Here is a 16,694-nt window from a genome sequence, read left to right on the forward strand (position 1 = left end):
GAGGCCCAGTGAGGATGCCCCTACACCAGGTAACTTTAGATTCCGACTATGGCTGCCAGACCCTAGTGGTGGGAGTCTGTACATCAATGCCCAAGATGGAGGCGCAGGTCATCTTGGGGAATGACGCATGTGGAGGATACGTCCTCCCACATCTCGTGAAAGGCGAAGAGTACATAGAACAATACAGGAAGACAGGCGGAGAGTTGAACGTCTGTGGGGATGAGAAGGGAATCGCACCGGTGGCGTTCCCAGTTTGTGCTGTGATGCCAAGACGACGCGAAGAACAAGGAGGTTGTGGATCTGATGGGGCTGAGGAGACAACTGACAGCCTGAGAATAGATCGCCTCTTCGTGGAACCCGGAGAACGAGAGGAGGGCGAAGATAGCCCGAATGGTAAGTTGCAGGTGACACTCACCGGTTCTCCAGGGGTAAACCGCACTCGTCTCGGAGAGTTACAACAGGGGGAGGTCCCCGAATTGGTTAGTAAGGCCGAAGGAGGACGTGTGGGTCCTGAGAAGGCTTACTTTCCATTTATATATATTATATATGCCATGCTATTCATGATGAAGGAACGATGGACGCCAGGAGCAACCGTGGGAACGGTGAATAAATATGTCCAGAAGTTCAAAGAACGTCTCACTAGAGCGAAGGGACTGGCTAGGAAACTCCTGAAGAAGGCGCAACGTAAGATGTCGGAGTGGTACGACAAGAGAGCTACACAGAGGGATTTCCAGGTCGGGTCCCAAGTAATGGTCTTGCTTCCAGGCAAAGGTAGGGTGACCGAGTCACGGTTCGAGGGACCATACCAAGTGCTGCGACGGTTGGGTCCGGTGTCGTACGAAATTGGGAAGTCGAACAGATCCCGAAAGAAACAGGTGTGTCACGTGGACCGCCTGAAGCCCTTCTTCACTGTGGAAGGAGGAACCGCCAGGCAGGAAGGAACGATGACCCGGGAACCCCAGCAAAAGACAGTTCTGTGCGTACAGGTGGACCAAGAACTCCCGGAGGAGGAAGGAAAGTGGTCCAGGGCGGATGGCACCCGTCTCACCAACACTGAGGGTCTGGCAAACATCAAGGACAAGCTGTCGCATCTGGAAGGGCAACAGAGAGCGGACCTGACGGACCTACTGAGAAAGAATGCCTCCCTCTTCACCGACGTGCCCCGACGACACCGGAGTGTGACGCACGAGGTGGAGGTGAGGGACGCCAGGCCCGTCAAACAGAGCGCGTACAGGGTGAGCCCAGAGAAGCGAGAGCTGATGAGAAAGGAGGTGGAATACCTCCTTGAGAACGACCTTGCGGAGCCCAGCAAAAGTGAGTGGAGTTCCCCGTGCCTGTTGGTGAGGAAAAGCGACGGAACATACCGCTTTTGTACAGATTACAGGAGGGTGAACTCCATCACGGTGGCGGATTCTCACCCCATGCCAAGAGTGAGTGACTGCATTGACCAGGTGGGCAGTGCACGGTATGTATCCAAGGTCGATCTTCTCAAGGGGTACTACCAGATCTCCCTGACTCCTGAGGCCAGGAAGATATCAGCTTTCGCGACTCCTGATGGGCTGTACCATTACAAGGTGTTGCCCTTCGGCATGAAAAATAGCGGCAGCTGCTTCCAGCGAATGATGAACGAGCTGTTAAGGGGTGCAGTAGGATGCACGGTTTACATCGATGACATCGTCGTGTACGCCGACGATTGGGGGACGCATCTGGAGAGACTTGGGGAATTATTCAAAAGGTTAGAGGAGGCTAACCTGACTGTAAATTTGGCCAAGAGTGAGTTCGGGAAAGCTCACTTAGAGTACCTCGGTTTTGTCATCGGCCAAGGTGAAGTCACTCCAGTTGATAACAAAGTTGCGGCCATAAAGGAATACCCCGTGCCCAAGACGCGCAAGGAGTTGCTCAGGTACCTCGGAATGATAGGGTACTATCGTGGGTTCTGTCGGAATTTCTCCACGGTAGCGCATCCCCTAACCGAGCTACTCTCCAAGAATGTAAGATGGAGATGGGGAGAGGCCTGCCAAGAGTCTTTTGAAAAGACCAAGAAATTGTTGACGGAGGCCCCAGTATTGATATCTCCAGATTTTTCAGCCGGTTTTATTCTGTACGTGGACGCCAGCGACGTTGGAATAGGGGCCATGTTGGCTCAAGAACGGAGTGAAGTGCATAGGCCAGTTGCCTTCTACTCGAAGAAGTTCGTAAAATACCAGCGGGCCTACAGCACCGTTGAGAAGGAGGCATTGGCGCTAGTTATGGCCCTGAAGCACTTTGATGTATACGTGGGAGGAGGGGCGAGACCTGTCCTAGTATTCACCGATCACAACCCTCTCACATTTTTATACAAGATGAAGAATTCCAACCAACGTCTAACGAGGTGGGCGTTGTTACTGCAAGAATACCGGCTGGAGATCAAACACATCAAGGGGAAGGACAACGTAGTAGCGGACGCCCTATCCCGCATACACTAACGAGACATGACTCTTATTTTAAGGGGAGGGGTATGTGACGGAGTTCCCCCCCTTATAATTCTCCCACGCCTGCAGTAAGAGTCATGTCTACTTTTCCCAAGCGTTCTCTACGTTGCAGGCTACAATTTGATATATGGGAGAGAGTGAAGTGTTCTCGGAGAGCCGAGAAATTTGTGAAATAGTGATATTTTGGCCTGTGGTTTAGGCCCTTTAGGGAGCCAAGATGGCGCTTACCTCTCTGATCTCCCGCCAAAACCGTGTGACGTCAGTGGCACCGGATTGGTCACCGACAGCAGTGTGGCACCGGGAGCCAATGAAAACCTCCCGTGGCAAAAGTGACGTCACGAAGGAAGGGGGTCCGGCCAGCGCGCCGGGCTGGCGCCAGCAGTCAGACACGACACGTCATAGAGGTCGGACGTGCGACGAGTGGTCCTGTCTGTCGGACAGCTGTTTCCCACTACCGTGGATTTACGCGTCACCTGAAGTCCGCCAGTACTCTGAGAAGTCTTCCCTAGTTCATGTGTTGAACCAGAAGAGGGAATTGACGGTTATTTGAGCAACAAGTGCTCCAGTCAGGTACTGTGCCAGTAGCAGTGAAGCCGTGCAGTGACGTATGTTGACGTCTGTGGCAATTCACCAGTTCGTGACAGCGTAGTGGCAGACAGAGCCACTGGGTAGCTGAGGAAGAGAGGACTATTTGGGGGAAACCGAACGACTGTAGCTGAGACGTAGGCGACAGCCGTTGCTGGGAGAAGACGACGGCCAGGAGACCGACTCCAACCTTCAAGAAGTCAAGGAGGAGGACGGACCTGCAGTGAGGAGGCACGGAGACGACGCGCTAAACGGTGGGACGACGAGAGGCTCTGGTAGGACACGACGACGTGTAGTGTGGGGGCGTTCCCGACACGAGGACCAGGAGCTACATCTCGACTCTCATCGGAGGATAGGGTGAAGTAGGTGGTTCTAGTTCCCTCCCCATTCCCCTTTAGTTAGCTATATTATTTGGCTATATTATCTAGCCCGAAGATTTTATATGTCGTGAGCAAGTCTCACCTATGTCACGGTAAAGCACCAGTGTGCTAGACAGTACTATCAAGAGTACTTGTAATATTCATGTTGATTATTGGTGTGTACAGGCACCAGGAACCAGTGATAAATTTACTGTGTTGTGTATATCTTTCTATAGATTTTTGATATGAACATATAGTGGTAAATTATATATAATATTATGCCAGTATTTGGAGGTTAGGCTATGTGCCCAGAAACTATTTATTTTCCATGTATTGATGATTGATTTATATACCATATATATGTCTATGTTCATTCAGTGAATAATCATTTGTGAGTACAGTGAATTATTGCGTTATCGCCCACGAGAGAAAGTACTGAAAGCTCCAGGGTTAATATTTCATAATATATGGTTGAGTGAAGAACAATGTAAAGCCATTACAGTGAATCATTATAGCATTGATTGTAGAAAAGACTGTTTGAGCCTGAGTACAGTGTAACTGAGTAATACGGTTTATTTGTGCCAATATCGAGTGTGCGAGTTTCTAGTAATATTGGAAAATTTAAAGGAACAGCGCGCGTGAATCTAGAAAACAAGCAAAGTTCGCGCGGAGAGGCCATTGCGATCAGCTGTTCTTGACACTTGATGAGGAGGGGGAGAGTGTTGCCCTCTAGCGGTCGCATAATATCCGTGGGATTACCGGCCGAGTCAGGATCAGTTGATTTATGATTATTGTGTGGCCTTGTGACATCTTTCATACATTTTAAGTAAAATACAAAACTCTCTTTGTGTTTTTATCATCCCCTCCATTGATCTTGTGGCTATACTAAACCTGTAAGCATAGAGTGATAACAACAAGTACCTGCCTGATTCCTGATCTTTGAGTATGACCTTGCCAAGGCTACCACTGAATACACCAGTCCACTGATGGTGTTATTGGCCACCTTAAACACCAATTGGCGACCTTGTGATTAACCGTAGAGCCCTATTGTTGGGGAGGGCACACGACAGTCGATGTGATCGAGTCGTGTTCTCACTCTTTCTTAATAAGAGGCCGTTAAGATTGACTGGGAGACTCTCCTGGCGTGCAGTGGCGCCGTGAGGATCGAGGGAAGACCCGCAGGGCTACGGTGAGTTACCTTGAGCATAACTATTGCTCACCCCAGAGTAAGGGTAGAGAATAATAGAGAGGTGGAAACCCCAACAATATATATATACATATAAATATATATATATATATATATATATATATATATATATATATATATATATATATATATATATATATATATATATATATATATATATAAATATATATATATATATATATATATATATATATATAAATATATATATATATATATATATATATATATAAATATATATATATATATATATATATATAAATATATATATATATATATATATATATATATAAATATATATATATATATATATATATATATATATATATATATATAAATATATATATATATATATATATATATATATATATATATATATATATATATATATATATATATATATATATATATATATATGGGATGGCCCCATTGTAGACCAAGTTGCTGCAGAGTGCCTGGGTGCTGCAACAACACAACACGACATTGCTCGCCTCACAGCAGTAGCAGCACCACATGCAGGGGATTTCCTGTTAGCAACCCCAATGTCGGCAACTGGCACGCGTCTCACACCACACGCCCTCCGAATTGCTGTGGCCCTCCGCCTTGCTGCCCCAATCCACACCAGATATAGGTGTATTTGCGGCGAGGTGGTGGCTGACAGGTACGGCCACCATGGCCTACTCTGCCAAAGCACAGGGGGATGGCACTCGAGGCACAGTGAAGTTAACGACATCATCAAGAGGAGCCTCACCACAGCTGGATGCCCAGCTGAAAGAGAGCCCCGTTACCTAACGCCCCGTAACTCTGATGCTCCTATTGGTCGCCCGGATGGTATCACAGTGAACCCCTGGAAGAATGGCAAGCAGTTGGTATGGTACTACACGTGCGTATCAACCCTGGCTAACACCTACATTAACCTCAGTGTTGCACAACCAGGTGGCACTGCCACCCACAGGGAAGCAGCCAAATCCCGTAAGTATAGAGAACTGGATCACCACTACAATTTTGTCCCCATTGCTTCTGAGACACTCGGCGCCTGGGGTAAAAGTGCTACCAGTTTTTTGAAGGAACTGGGTTCTAGGCTCATTGAAACAACAAGGGACCCAAGAGCTTCAAGCTTTCTTTTCCAGCGCCTCAGTGTGGCGATACAGAGGGGAAATGCGCACTGCATCCAGGGTTCCTGCCCGCCATCTGAGGAGCTGGAGGAACTCAACAACCTATGATAACCATCTTTGTAACCCATATGTAACTCCTTTTTTGTAACAAAGTTCAAATAAAGTAAATATATATGTGTACATACAAAAGAATGGGGGTGGTAGGAGAAGATAATATTAGTGTTCAGTGAGAAACCACAAGGTCTCCTCTGAATACTTTTTATTTTCTTCTCCGAGGCTATGGGTCCTCACATTGGCACCAGAGGTGGTACCCTCACAAACTTTAAAAAAAGAAAAATATATATATATATATATATATATATATATATATATATATATATATATATATATATATGTATATATATAATATATATATATATATATATATATATATATATATATATATATATATATATATATATATATATATATATATATATATATATATAATGTTGTACCTAGTAGCCAGAACGTCGTACTCGGCCTGCTATGCAAGGCCCGATTTGCCTAATAAGCCAAGTTTTCCTGAATTAATATATTTTCTCTAATTTTTTTCTTATGAAATGACAAAGCTACCCATTTCTTTATGTATGAGGTCATTTTTTTTTTATTGGAGTTAAAATTAACGTAGATATATGACCGAACCTAACCAAACCTACCTAACCTAACCTAACCTATCTTTATAGGTTAGGTTAGGTAGCCGAAAAAGTTAGGCTAGGTTAGGTTTGGTAGGTTAGGTAGTCGAAAAAAACTATTAATTCATGAAAACTTGGCTTATTGGGCAAATCGGGCCATGCATAGTAGGCTGAGAAGTGCGTTCTGGCTACTAGGTACGACATATATATATATATATATATATATATATATATATATATATATATATATATATATATATATATATATATATATATATATATATATATATATATATATATATATATATATATATATATATTTATTGTGACGATAATCTCTTTCAAGAAAGATTGAGCCTGCTCTTCCCTACATAAAGTTACTTATATATAGACAACAATAAGATGCTACCTTCAAGATACGTCTACCAGTAGCACAAAACGTTTGGACCAGGAGGCAAACGTCCCCTAAACTCCCCCCTACTCCACACTCCCTCCATGCTGGCTCGCCACCGTCATCAACCAGCAAACTACCATTCCCAGCCTGCCTGCTTCTGATTGGTGACCCGCCGACTGCACACTTGCACCTCTGCACCTCAGCGCCTTCTACTTAGTCGATGTCTGGGCTTGAACCAGTCATTGAAGTTAGAATATCTTGTGCTCTCAAGCTGTGAACAACTAACTGATATTCTCTGTCTATCAGGTGGATGTTTCTCAGCTAGCGCTTTATTCTCAGCACCTGCTTATTTCATATTGTCTTTATATTATAGAGTAACGTCACCCTTGTTCTTAATTTTTATGTTATATTTTTTTACTTGTTTGTTTGCGCTGTACATAGCCAAGGAATTGTCTTTGTTTTTAATTTGCTTTCAATTTAATTAAAGTTTCATTGTTCATACTATGTGTTTTGCGTGTCTTCCCTTACTTTACCACAGACAACAGCCAAGCAGTCGATCTTTTATTCTTTAATGTGATAGGCATTGACACCAGCCATTAGGAGGACTGCCGAACATCTACACTCCTTCATTTTCCCGTCATATTAAATGGGGGCCCTGTCCTAGGAGCCTCACTCAGGTACTTGTACCAGAACATCAATTTGTGGTAAGCGTACTTGGCTTTGATACAGTTGCTATTCAATATGGTCATTAATTTTTATATTTATATGGTGCTGTGTGTATTGTGCATTCCGAGAGTAGCATATTGTGAGTGTGGGATAACTTTGGATTACGTGGTGACTGAAGGCCTCAGTCATTCTATTAATTGGTGATCCCTCCCTCCGTGTTATTACTCGGGTTTTCCCCCTTTTGTCTTTAGGATATTTCTCAATCTCAGACAGATCATCATTTTGGTACCCTGGTACTTTGGTTTGTCTTCGGGTCAAAGCACCCTAGTTCCATAGGCCATAGTTCCTCTAGCACGGACTACGTTGCTGAGTTGGGACCTCAACAGCAGTTCTCGTCACCAGTTGACACTCGCACCCCTACACGTCGGTCAGAGATGATGATATTTACTTAGGTAGAGAATTAGCTTTCTTTTTTCAGAGTACAAAGTTCGCTAATTCTGTAAGTATCATATTTCATTTAGTGGGAAAACCCTTGCTTCTGTCCTATAGAGACTCGGCAAGGTATGCCTACACTCTTGGACTACCTTATTCACTTTTGAAACAATTAAATGTTTCATTTGTTTTAGAAACTATCGGTTTCATTTATTTAGTAGGATTTTCTTGCCCTTATTCTCTTACATTGAGTACCGGGTACAAGATTTCCTGCGCTTTTGATTGACTAATCATTTACCCTACTAAAATTAACGTTAATTGTTAACGTTTAAAATTCCACAGGATAGTTACCAGTTGCCACGTTATCCTGTTACTGACACTTCCATATCACAAGTATATTTGTTGTACATTTATTTGCTATTCTTCAACATATCTCCAAGCTTTTCGTAACGATCCAGCAGGTGAAATAGGGAACTTAATTCATGCCAAGAAGACCGAATTACAAACTCTTGCACACGAGTATCAACTAGATGTTCCCCATGGAGCCAACAAAAATGACTTGCACAATTTAATAATGGATCACCTCTTATATGAAGGGAAGATTGACTCTGAAACTCACGAAAATTATTCTATTGCAGATAGACATGCTCTGACAGCTATGAAACTAAAGCTCGAACTTGCCAAGATCGAGCGGGAACAACAAAAAGAAGCTCTACAAATGAGGGAAAGAGAGGCGGCCCTAAGGAAAGAACAACAAGAACGCGAGGTGGCCCTAAAGGAACACGATATGGCCCTAAAGAAAGAAGAGACGGCCCTACTCCAAGAGCGTGAGCGAGTACAGCTTGAAGCAAGACAACGTCACCTGGAGATGCAACGCGAGCATGATAAGAATAAAGCAGATATGGCTTTAGCATGTCGTCAACAAGAACTCGCGTTGGAAACTACACACCACACTCAGTGCCAACAAGGTACTGCTAAACTTCCCGTAAGTTTCAATGTCTCCCATGCAAGTAAGTTAATGCCACCATTCGTTGAGACAGAGATCGATGTATTTTTCACCACTTTTGAGACCCTAGCTAAAAAACTTAGTTGGCCTGCAGATCAATGTTCTACCCTTCTCAGAGTGCGTCTCACAGGTAGAGCTGCAGTTACTCTCAGTGCCTTAGCGTCTGAGAATGACTACCAAACCCTGAACCAAGCAGTTTTAGACGCCTACCTTCTCTCCACCGAAAGCTATAGACGAAAATTCCGTGACCATCTTAAGGCAAGTACCACCACCTTTCTAGAATTTGCCAATACAAAGAAAAGATATTTCATGAAATGGCTGGAAGCAGCACATGTCTCTACATTTTCAGAACTCGTCAACCTCATGCTAGTTAAGGAATTCTTGAGACGTGTTCCCCCTTCCGTCCGTTTATATTTAACAGACAAAGAAGAAACCGACTACATCAGATGTGCGAAGTCGGCTGACACCTACAGTCTTATACACCGGCTAACACCAGAACCACCTTCCAGTAAGAAGTCTTGGTATAGTTATGACAAAGTGAGTGCCGATCAAGCGAGCTCTCAATTGTATAGTAAGTATTGCAAACTCTATGGACATACCATAGATAAATGTGGAAAAGCTCAATACAAAGGCAATGAAACTCCTAAACCCAAACCGACTCCTCCTAAGTCCGGTAAGCCTGTGATGAATGTTGGTGTTCCTGTTAATGATCTTTCTCTCTTCAGCAAACACCTGTATCCTGGAACTGTCTCTACCAACGGGACAGATTCGGAGGGACGTTTCAAATTGAAGATCTTGAGGGACACAGCGGCTCTTCAATCAATAATATTGAAATCGGCTGTGCCTAACATCACCTACACCGGGGAAACCGTCCTTATCACTGACCTCACTGCTACCACTCCGTATCCACTCGCCAGAGTCCACCTAGATTGTCCTTTTGTGACCGGTGAAGTCCAAGTCGCCATCAGGGAAAAGCCTTTTCCCTTGTCTGGAGTGCAACTTCTCCTGAGCAACGACTTGGCAGAAGATCTGCAACCGTCCAACCTGATCGTCATGGACAAACCCCAGGTGTGTAACTCTGTAGTGGACAATCCCATCTTTGAGTATGTTTCAGCAGAGGTCCAAGAAAGTGATGAAGTTTCTCCTCCGGTTTTGGTGACCACCCGTGCACAAGCTGCACGCCCGCAACCAGCTGAATCTACTGCAACCATTGTCCCTCAAGACCATCAGAATCTACCACCGAATCTTACTAGGTTGGAGTTCCGTAAGTTACAGAGGGAGGATCCATCATTAACACAATTATTCTTCCAGGCTGAGACTCAACCTGACAGTATCCCTGGGTTCTTCCTAGAGAATCAGTTGCTCTACCGCAGGTACAGACCCATTAAGCTGAAGGAGGACGACGATTGGGCAAATGTCGAACAACTAGTGGTTCCCACCAGCCTACGGCCCGATATTCTACACCTGGCCCACGGAGCACTTTCTCACTATGGTTTTAACAAAACCTATCACGGAATCAGACAAGACTACTACTGGCCAGGTATAGTTAAAGACGTCAAAAGGTACGTGCAACAGTGTCATACATGTCAGATGGCAGGTAAACCTAACATCTCTATTCCCAAGACTCCATTGACTCCAATCCAGGTGCCTGCGGAACCTTTCCACAGACTCATCATAGACTGTGTTGGTCCTTTACCCCGGACCAGTTCTGGCAACGCCTAAATACTAACTATCCTGTGTCCTACCACCAGATTCCCCATAGCAGTTCCAGTAAAGAACATTACGGCTGCTACTGTGGTGAAACAACTATTGAAGATCTTCACCCAGTATGGATTTCCAAGAGAGGTTCAAAGTGACTGTGGCACCAACTTCACCAGTGATCTCTTCAAGAAGACTCTGGAAGAGTTCAACATCATACAGGTATTGTCCAGCCTCTATCATCCTGCTTCTCCTGCTTGAGCGTAGTCATCAGACTATTAAAGCACTCCTAAAGAAATTTTGCAATGAAACCTTGAAGGACTGGGATAAACAACTTGACCTCATTATGTGCATTTTCAGAAGTCTCCCCAATGAGTCTCTAGGAGTATCTCCTTATGAGATGCTCTACGGACGTAAGTGCCGTACTCCTCTTAAAGCTTTTAAAGACTCTCTACGTAATGCCACCTTCAGTGACCCTCAGAATGTTCCCCAGTTTCTTCAAAACTTAAAACACATTCTAGAGAGAGTACGTAAATTTGCTAATGACAATCTATTGAAAGCTCAGGAGAGGATGAAGACTCATTTTGACCAAAGCAGCAAACTAAGGAAATTTAAACCAGGAGACTTCGTGTTGGCATATTTTCCTATCCCAGGTTCTCCATTGCAAAACAAGTTTTCAGGACCCTACCGCATCAAGGAGTGCAGGAACAATCACAACTACGTTCTTGAGACTCCAGATAGGCGGCGGAAGACCCAGTTGTGCCACGTCAACCTCCTGAAGCAGTATCAAGGTACTCCCCCCCAGTGTGTTGGTATCATTATCCTCATTTAAAGGTCCATACCTCCACAGTGAGACCTTCCCTGCTTCTCCTCCCGAAAGCACTAATACTGAGTCAGTGCTTTCCAACTCGGAAATCCTAACTGATCTTCATACCTATTTGAAGGGCAGTACTCCTCTCATCAGAATCTTCAAGGAACATCAGAAGTTGTTCAGCGATGATCCACAGGAGTGTAATGTGGTTCAGCACGACATCCAGCTACTTCCCGACACACGGCCGATTCGTCAACCTTTCTTCCCAATCAGCCCGAGCAAAAAGGAAGTTATGCGTGCTGAAGTACAGTACCTCCTGGATCATGGGCATGTCGTACCTCCTGGATCATGGGCATGTCGTACCTCCTGGATCATGGGCATGTCGTACCTCCATGTCGACGCCAGTGGTACCGGCATCGGGAGCGTCCAGATGCAACAACGAGGCGAAAAGGTTCTACCTGTTAGCTACTACAGCTACAAGTTAAAACCTCACTAGAAGAATTACAGCACTATCGAAAAGGAACTCCTCTCCATCGTCCTGAACTTACAGCACTTTGCATCGTACCAACAAGGTGCTCGGTCTACCACCATCTACTCGGACCACAATCCCCTACGCTTCTTGCAGCAAGCCCAATTCAACAATCAACGACTTCTACGATGGGCTTTGTATCTGCAGAATTTCAACCTGGAGATCCAGAGTCTATGAGGTAGAGGTAGCTCCACCTACCACTCTACCACCTGAAGACGTAACTTCACCCATTAGAGCAGGCTTCGGGGTGAGTTGTGACGATAATCTCTTTCAAGAGAGAGATTGAGCCTGCTCTTCCCTACATAAAGTTACTTATATATAGACAACAATAAGATGCTACCTTCAAAATACCTCTACCAGTAGCACAAAACGTTTTGACCAGGAGGCAAACGTACCCTAAACTCCCCCCTACTCCACACTCCCTCCATGCTGGCTCGCCACCGTCATCAACCAGCAAACTACCATTCCCAGCCTGCCTGGTTCTGATTGGTGACCCGCCGACTGCACACCTGCACCTCAGCGCCCTCTACTTAGTCGATGTCTGGGCTTGAACCAGTCATTGAAGTTAGAATATCTTGTGCTCTCAAGCTGTGAACAACTAACTGATATTCTCTCTGTCTATCAGGTGGATGTTTCTCAGCTAGCGCTTTATTCTCAGCACCTGCTTATTTCATTTTGTCTTTATATTATAGAGTAACGTCACCCTTGTTCTTAATTTTTATGATATATTTTTTGACTTGTTTGTTTGCACTGTACATAGCCAAGGAATTGTGTATGTTTTTAATTTGCTCTCAGTTTAATTAAAGTTTCATTGTTCATACTATGTGTTTTGCGTGTCTTCCCTTACTCTACCACAGACAACAGCCAAGCAGTCGATCTTTTTTTCTTTAATGTGATAGGCATTGACACCAGCCATTAGGAGGACTACCTAGTATATATATATAACATATATATAATATATAATATATATATATATATATATATATATATATATATATATATATATATATATATATATATATATATATATATATATATATATATATATATATATATATGTTAGTATATTTTGGTAGCAGTCTTTCCTGTAGACATATATTATTAAATATGACCGAAAAAGTAAGATTAATAATTCTAACACGAATTTTCTCAATCTTTCGTACATTTCTCTTCACTGTTGGTGGCAATTCAAAAATCAATTCTCCAAAATTCATTTTTATTTCTAGTCTGACGCGACACTTGAGCGCGTTTCGTAAAACTTATTACATTTTCAAAGACTTTAGTTTAAACATACACAACTGAATAGAACTTACACATCTCCGATTTGTTTATATCGACATTTGAGTGAGGTGGATGGGGTGAGGTGGTATTTAATAAGGTATTAATTTCATCAACACAAGACAGAACATGAAACAATGGGTATTGAATAGAAGTGATTGTAGAAAGCCTATTGGTCCAAATTTCTTGATGCTTCTATATTGGAGCGGAGTCTTGAGGTGGGTAGAATATAGTTGTGCATTAATTGGCTGTTGATTGCTGGTGTTGACTTCTTGATGTGTAGTGCCTCGCAAACGTCAAGCCGCCTGCTATCGCTGTATCTATCGATGATTTCTGTGTTGTTTACTAGGATTTCTCTGGCGATGGTTTGGTTGTGGGAAGAGATTATATGTTCCTTAATGGAGCCCTGTTGCTTATGCATCGTTAAACGCCTAGAAAGAGATGCTGTTGTCTTGCCTATATACTGGGTTTTTTGGAGCTTACAGTCCCCAAGAGGGCATTTGAAGGCATAGACGACGTTGGTATCTTTTAAAGCGTTCTGTTTTGTGTCTGGAGAGTTTCTCATGAGTAGGCTGGCCGTTTTTTGGGTTTTATAGTAAATCGTCAGTTGTATCCTCTGATTTTTGTCTGTAGGGATAACGTTTCTATTAACAATATCTTTCAGGACCCTTTCCTCCGTTTTATGAGCTGTGGAAAAGAAGTTCCTGTAAAATAGTCTAATAGGGGGTATAGGTGTTGTGTTGGTTGTCTCTTCAGAGGTTGCATGGCGTTTCACTTTCCTTCTTATGATGTCTTCGACGAAACCATTGGAGAAGCCGTTGTTGACTAGGACCTTCCTTACCCTACAGAGTTCTTCGTCGACTTGCTTCCATTCTGAGCTGTGGCTGAGAGCACGGTCGACATATGCGTTAGAGGAGTGTTGTTAACGCATATGGCGACCGTGCTCTCAGCCACAGCTCAGAATGGAAGCAAGTCGATGAAGAACTCTGTAGGGTAAGGCACGAACGTCCCCTGACGGCCAGACGTCGCCTGACGGCTAGACGTCGCCTGACGGCCAGACGTCCCCTGACGGCCAGACGTCACCTGACGGCCAGACGTCCCCTGACGGCCAGACGTCCCCTGACGGCCAGACGTCACCTGACGGCCAGACGTCCCCTGACGGCCAGACGTCCCCTGACGGCCAGACGTCCCCTGACGGCCAGACGTCACCTGACGGCCAGATGTCACCTGAAGGCCAGACGTCCCCTGACGGCCAGACCTTCCCTGACGGCCAGACGTCGCCTGACGGCTAGACGTCCCCTGACGGCCAGACGTCACCTGACGGCTAGACGTCCCCTGACGGCCAGACGTCACCTGACGGCCAGACGTCGCCTGACGGCCAGACGTCGCCTGACGGCTAGACGTCCCCTGACGGCCAAACGTCACCTGACGGCCAGACGTCGCCTGACGGCCAGACGTCGCCTGACGGCCAGACGTCACCTGACGGCCAGACGTCCCCTGACGGCCAGACGTCGCCTGACGGCTAGACGTCCCCTGACGGCCAGACGTCCCCTGACGGCCAGACGTCACCTGACGGCCAGACGTCGCCTGACGGCCAGACGTCACCTGACGGCCAGACGTCCCCTGACGGCCAGACGTCACCTGACGGCAAGACGTCCCCTGACGGCCAGACGTTCCCTGACGGCCAGACGTCGCCTAACGGCCAGACGTCGCCTGACGGCCAGACGTCACCTGACGGCCAGACGTCACCTGACGGCCAGACGTCCCCTGACGGCCAGACGTCCCCTGACGGCCAGACGTCCCCTGACGGCCAGACGTCACCTGACGGCCAGACGTCCCCTGACGGCCAGACGTCACCTGACGGCCAGACATCGCCTGACGGTTAGACGTCCCCTGACGGCCAGACGTCGCCTGACGGCCAGACGTCGCCTGACGGCTAGACGTCCCCTGACGGCCAGACGTCACCTGACGGCCAGACGTCGCCTGACGGCCAGACGTCCCCTGACGGCCAGACGTCACCTGACGGCCAGACGTCCCCTGACGGCCAGACGTCACCTGACGGCCAGACGTCACCTGACGGCCAGACGTCCCCTGACGGCCAGACCTTCCCTGACGGCCAGACGTCGCCTGACGGCTAGACGCCCCCTGACGGCCAGACGTTACCTGACGGCCAGACGTCCCCTGACGGCCAGACGTCACCTGACGGCCAGACGTCGCCTGACGGCCAGACGTCGCCTGACGGCTAGACGTCCCCTGACGGCCAGACGTCACCTGACGCCAGACGTCGCCTGACGGCCAGACGTCGCCTGACGGCTAGACGTCACCTGACGGCCAGACGTCCCCTGACGGCCAGACGTCACCTGACGGCCAGACGTCCCCTGACGGCTAGACGTCCCCTGACGGCCAGACGTCGCCTGACGGCTAGACGTACCCTGACGGCCAGACGTCACCTGACGGCCAGACGTCGCCTGACGGCCAGACGTCACCTGACGGCCAGACGTCCCCTGACGGCCAAACGTCACCTGACGGCAAGACGTCCCCTGACGGCCAGACCTTCCCTGACGGCCAGACGTCGCCTAACGGCCAGACGTCGTCTGACGGCCAGACGTCACCTGACGGCCAGACGTCCCCTGACGGCCAGACGTCGCCTGACGGCTAGGCGTCGCCTGACGGCCAGACGTCGCCTGACGGCCAGACGTCGCCTGACGGCCAGACTTCGCCTGACGGCCAGACGTTGCCTGACGGCCAGACGACGCCTGACGACTAGACGTCGCCTGACGGCCAGACGTCGCCTGACGGCCAGACGTCGCCTGACGGCCAGACGTCGCCTGACGGCCAGACGTCGCCTTACGGCCAGACTTCGCCTGACGGCCAGACGTCGCCTGACGGCCAGACGACGCCTGACGACTAGACGTCGCCTGACGGCCAGACGTCGCCTGACGGCCAGACGTCGCCTGACGGCCAGACGTCGCCTGACGGCCAGACGTCGCCTGACGGCCAGACGTCGCCTGACGGCCAGACGTCGCCTGACGGCCAGACGTCCCCTGACGGCCACACGTCGCCTGACGGCCAGACGTCCCCTGACGGCCAGACGTCGCCTGACGGCCAGACGTCGCCTGACGTCCAGACGTCGCCTGACGTCCAGACGTCGCCTGACGGCCAGGCGTCGCCTGACGGCTAGACGTCCCCTGACGGCCAGACGTCGCCTGACGGCCAGACGTTGCCTGACGGCTAGACGTCCCCTGACGGCCAGACGTCGCCTGACGGCCAGACGTCTTCTGACGGCCAGACGTCGCCTGACGGCTAGACGTCGCCTGACGGCTAGACGTCCCCTGACGGCCAGACGTCGCCTGACGGCCAGACGTCGCCTGACGGCTAGACGTCGCCTGACGGCCAGACGTCACCTGACGGCTAGACGTCCCCTGACGGCCAGACGTCGCCTGACGGCCAGACGTCCCCTGACGGCTAGACG

General features: G+C 47.5%; 1 protein-coding gene across 1 annotated transcript; it reads left to right on the plus strand.

Moving 5' to 3' along the window:
• The first annotated feature begins 263 nt into the window (after positions 1 to 263).
• LOC138356860 (serine/arginine repetitive matrix protein 2-like) lies at positions 264 to 15,514 on the plus strand. Its single transcript, XM_069313206.1, has 5 exons — positions 264 to 393; positions 8,539 to 8,910; positions 9,037 to 9,164; positions 11,549 to 11,724; positions 14,173 to 15,514. The coding sequence occupies exons 1-5, from the start codon at positions 264 to 266 to the stop codon at positions 15,512 to 15,514; spliced, it is 2,148 nt and encodes a 715-aa protein (XP_069169307.1).
• The last annotated feature ends 1,180 nt before the right edge of the window (positions 15,515 to 16,694 follow it).

The sequence above is a fragment of the Procambarus clarkii genome, chromosome 74 (assembly GCF_040958095.1).
Source record: "Procambarus clarkii isolate CNS0578487 chromosome 74, FALCON_Pclarkii_2.0, whole genome shotgun sequence".
NCBI lineage: Eukaryota > Metazoa > Arthropoda > Malacostraca > Decapoda > Cambaridae > Procambarus > Procambarus clarkii.

What these genes read in the sequence shown, in the direction of transcription:
- LOC138356860 (XM_069313206.1), top strand. Translation starts at nt 264, where the DNA reads ATGCCAAGACGACGCGAAGAACAAGGAGGTTGTGGATCTGATGGGGCT. An exon ending in GGGCGAAGATAGCCCGAATG is followed by an intron (nt 394 to 8,538) that starts GTAAGTTGCAGG and finishes ATTCTATTGCAG; the next exon opens with ATAGACATGCTCTGACAGCT. An exon ending in AATTCCGTGACCATCTTAAG is followed by an intron (nt 9,165 to 11,548) that starts GCAAGTACCACC and finishes ACCTATTTGAAG; the next exon opens with GGCAGTACTCCTCTCATCAG.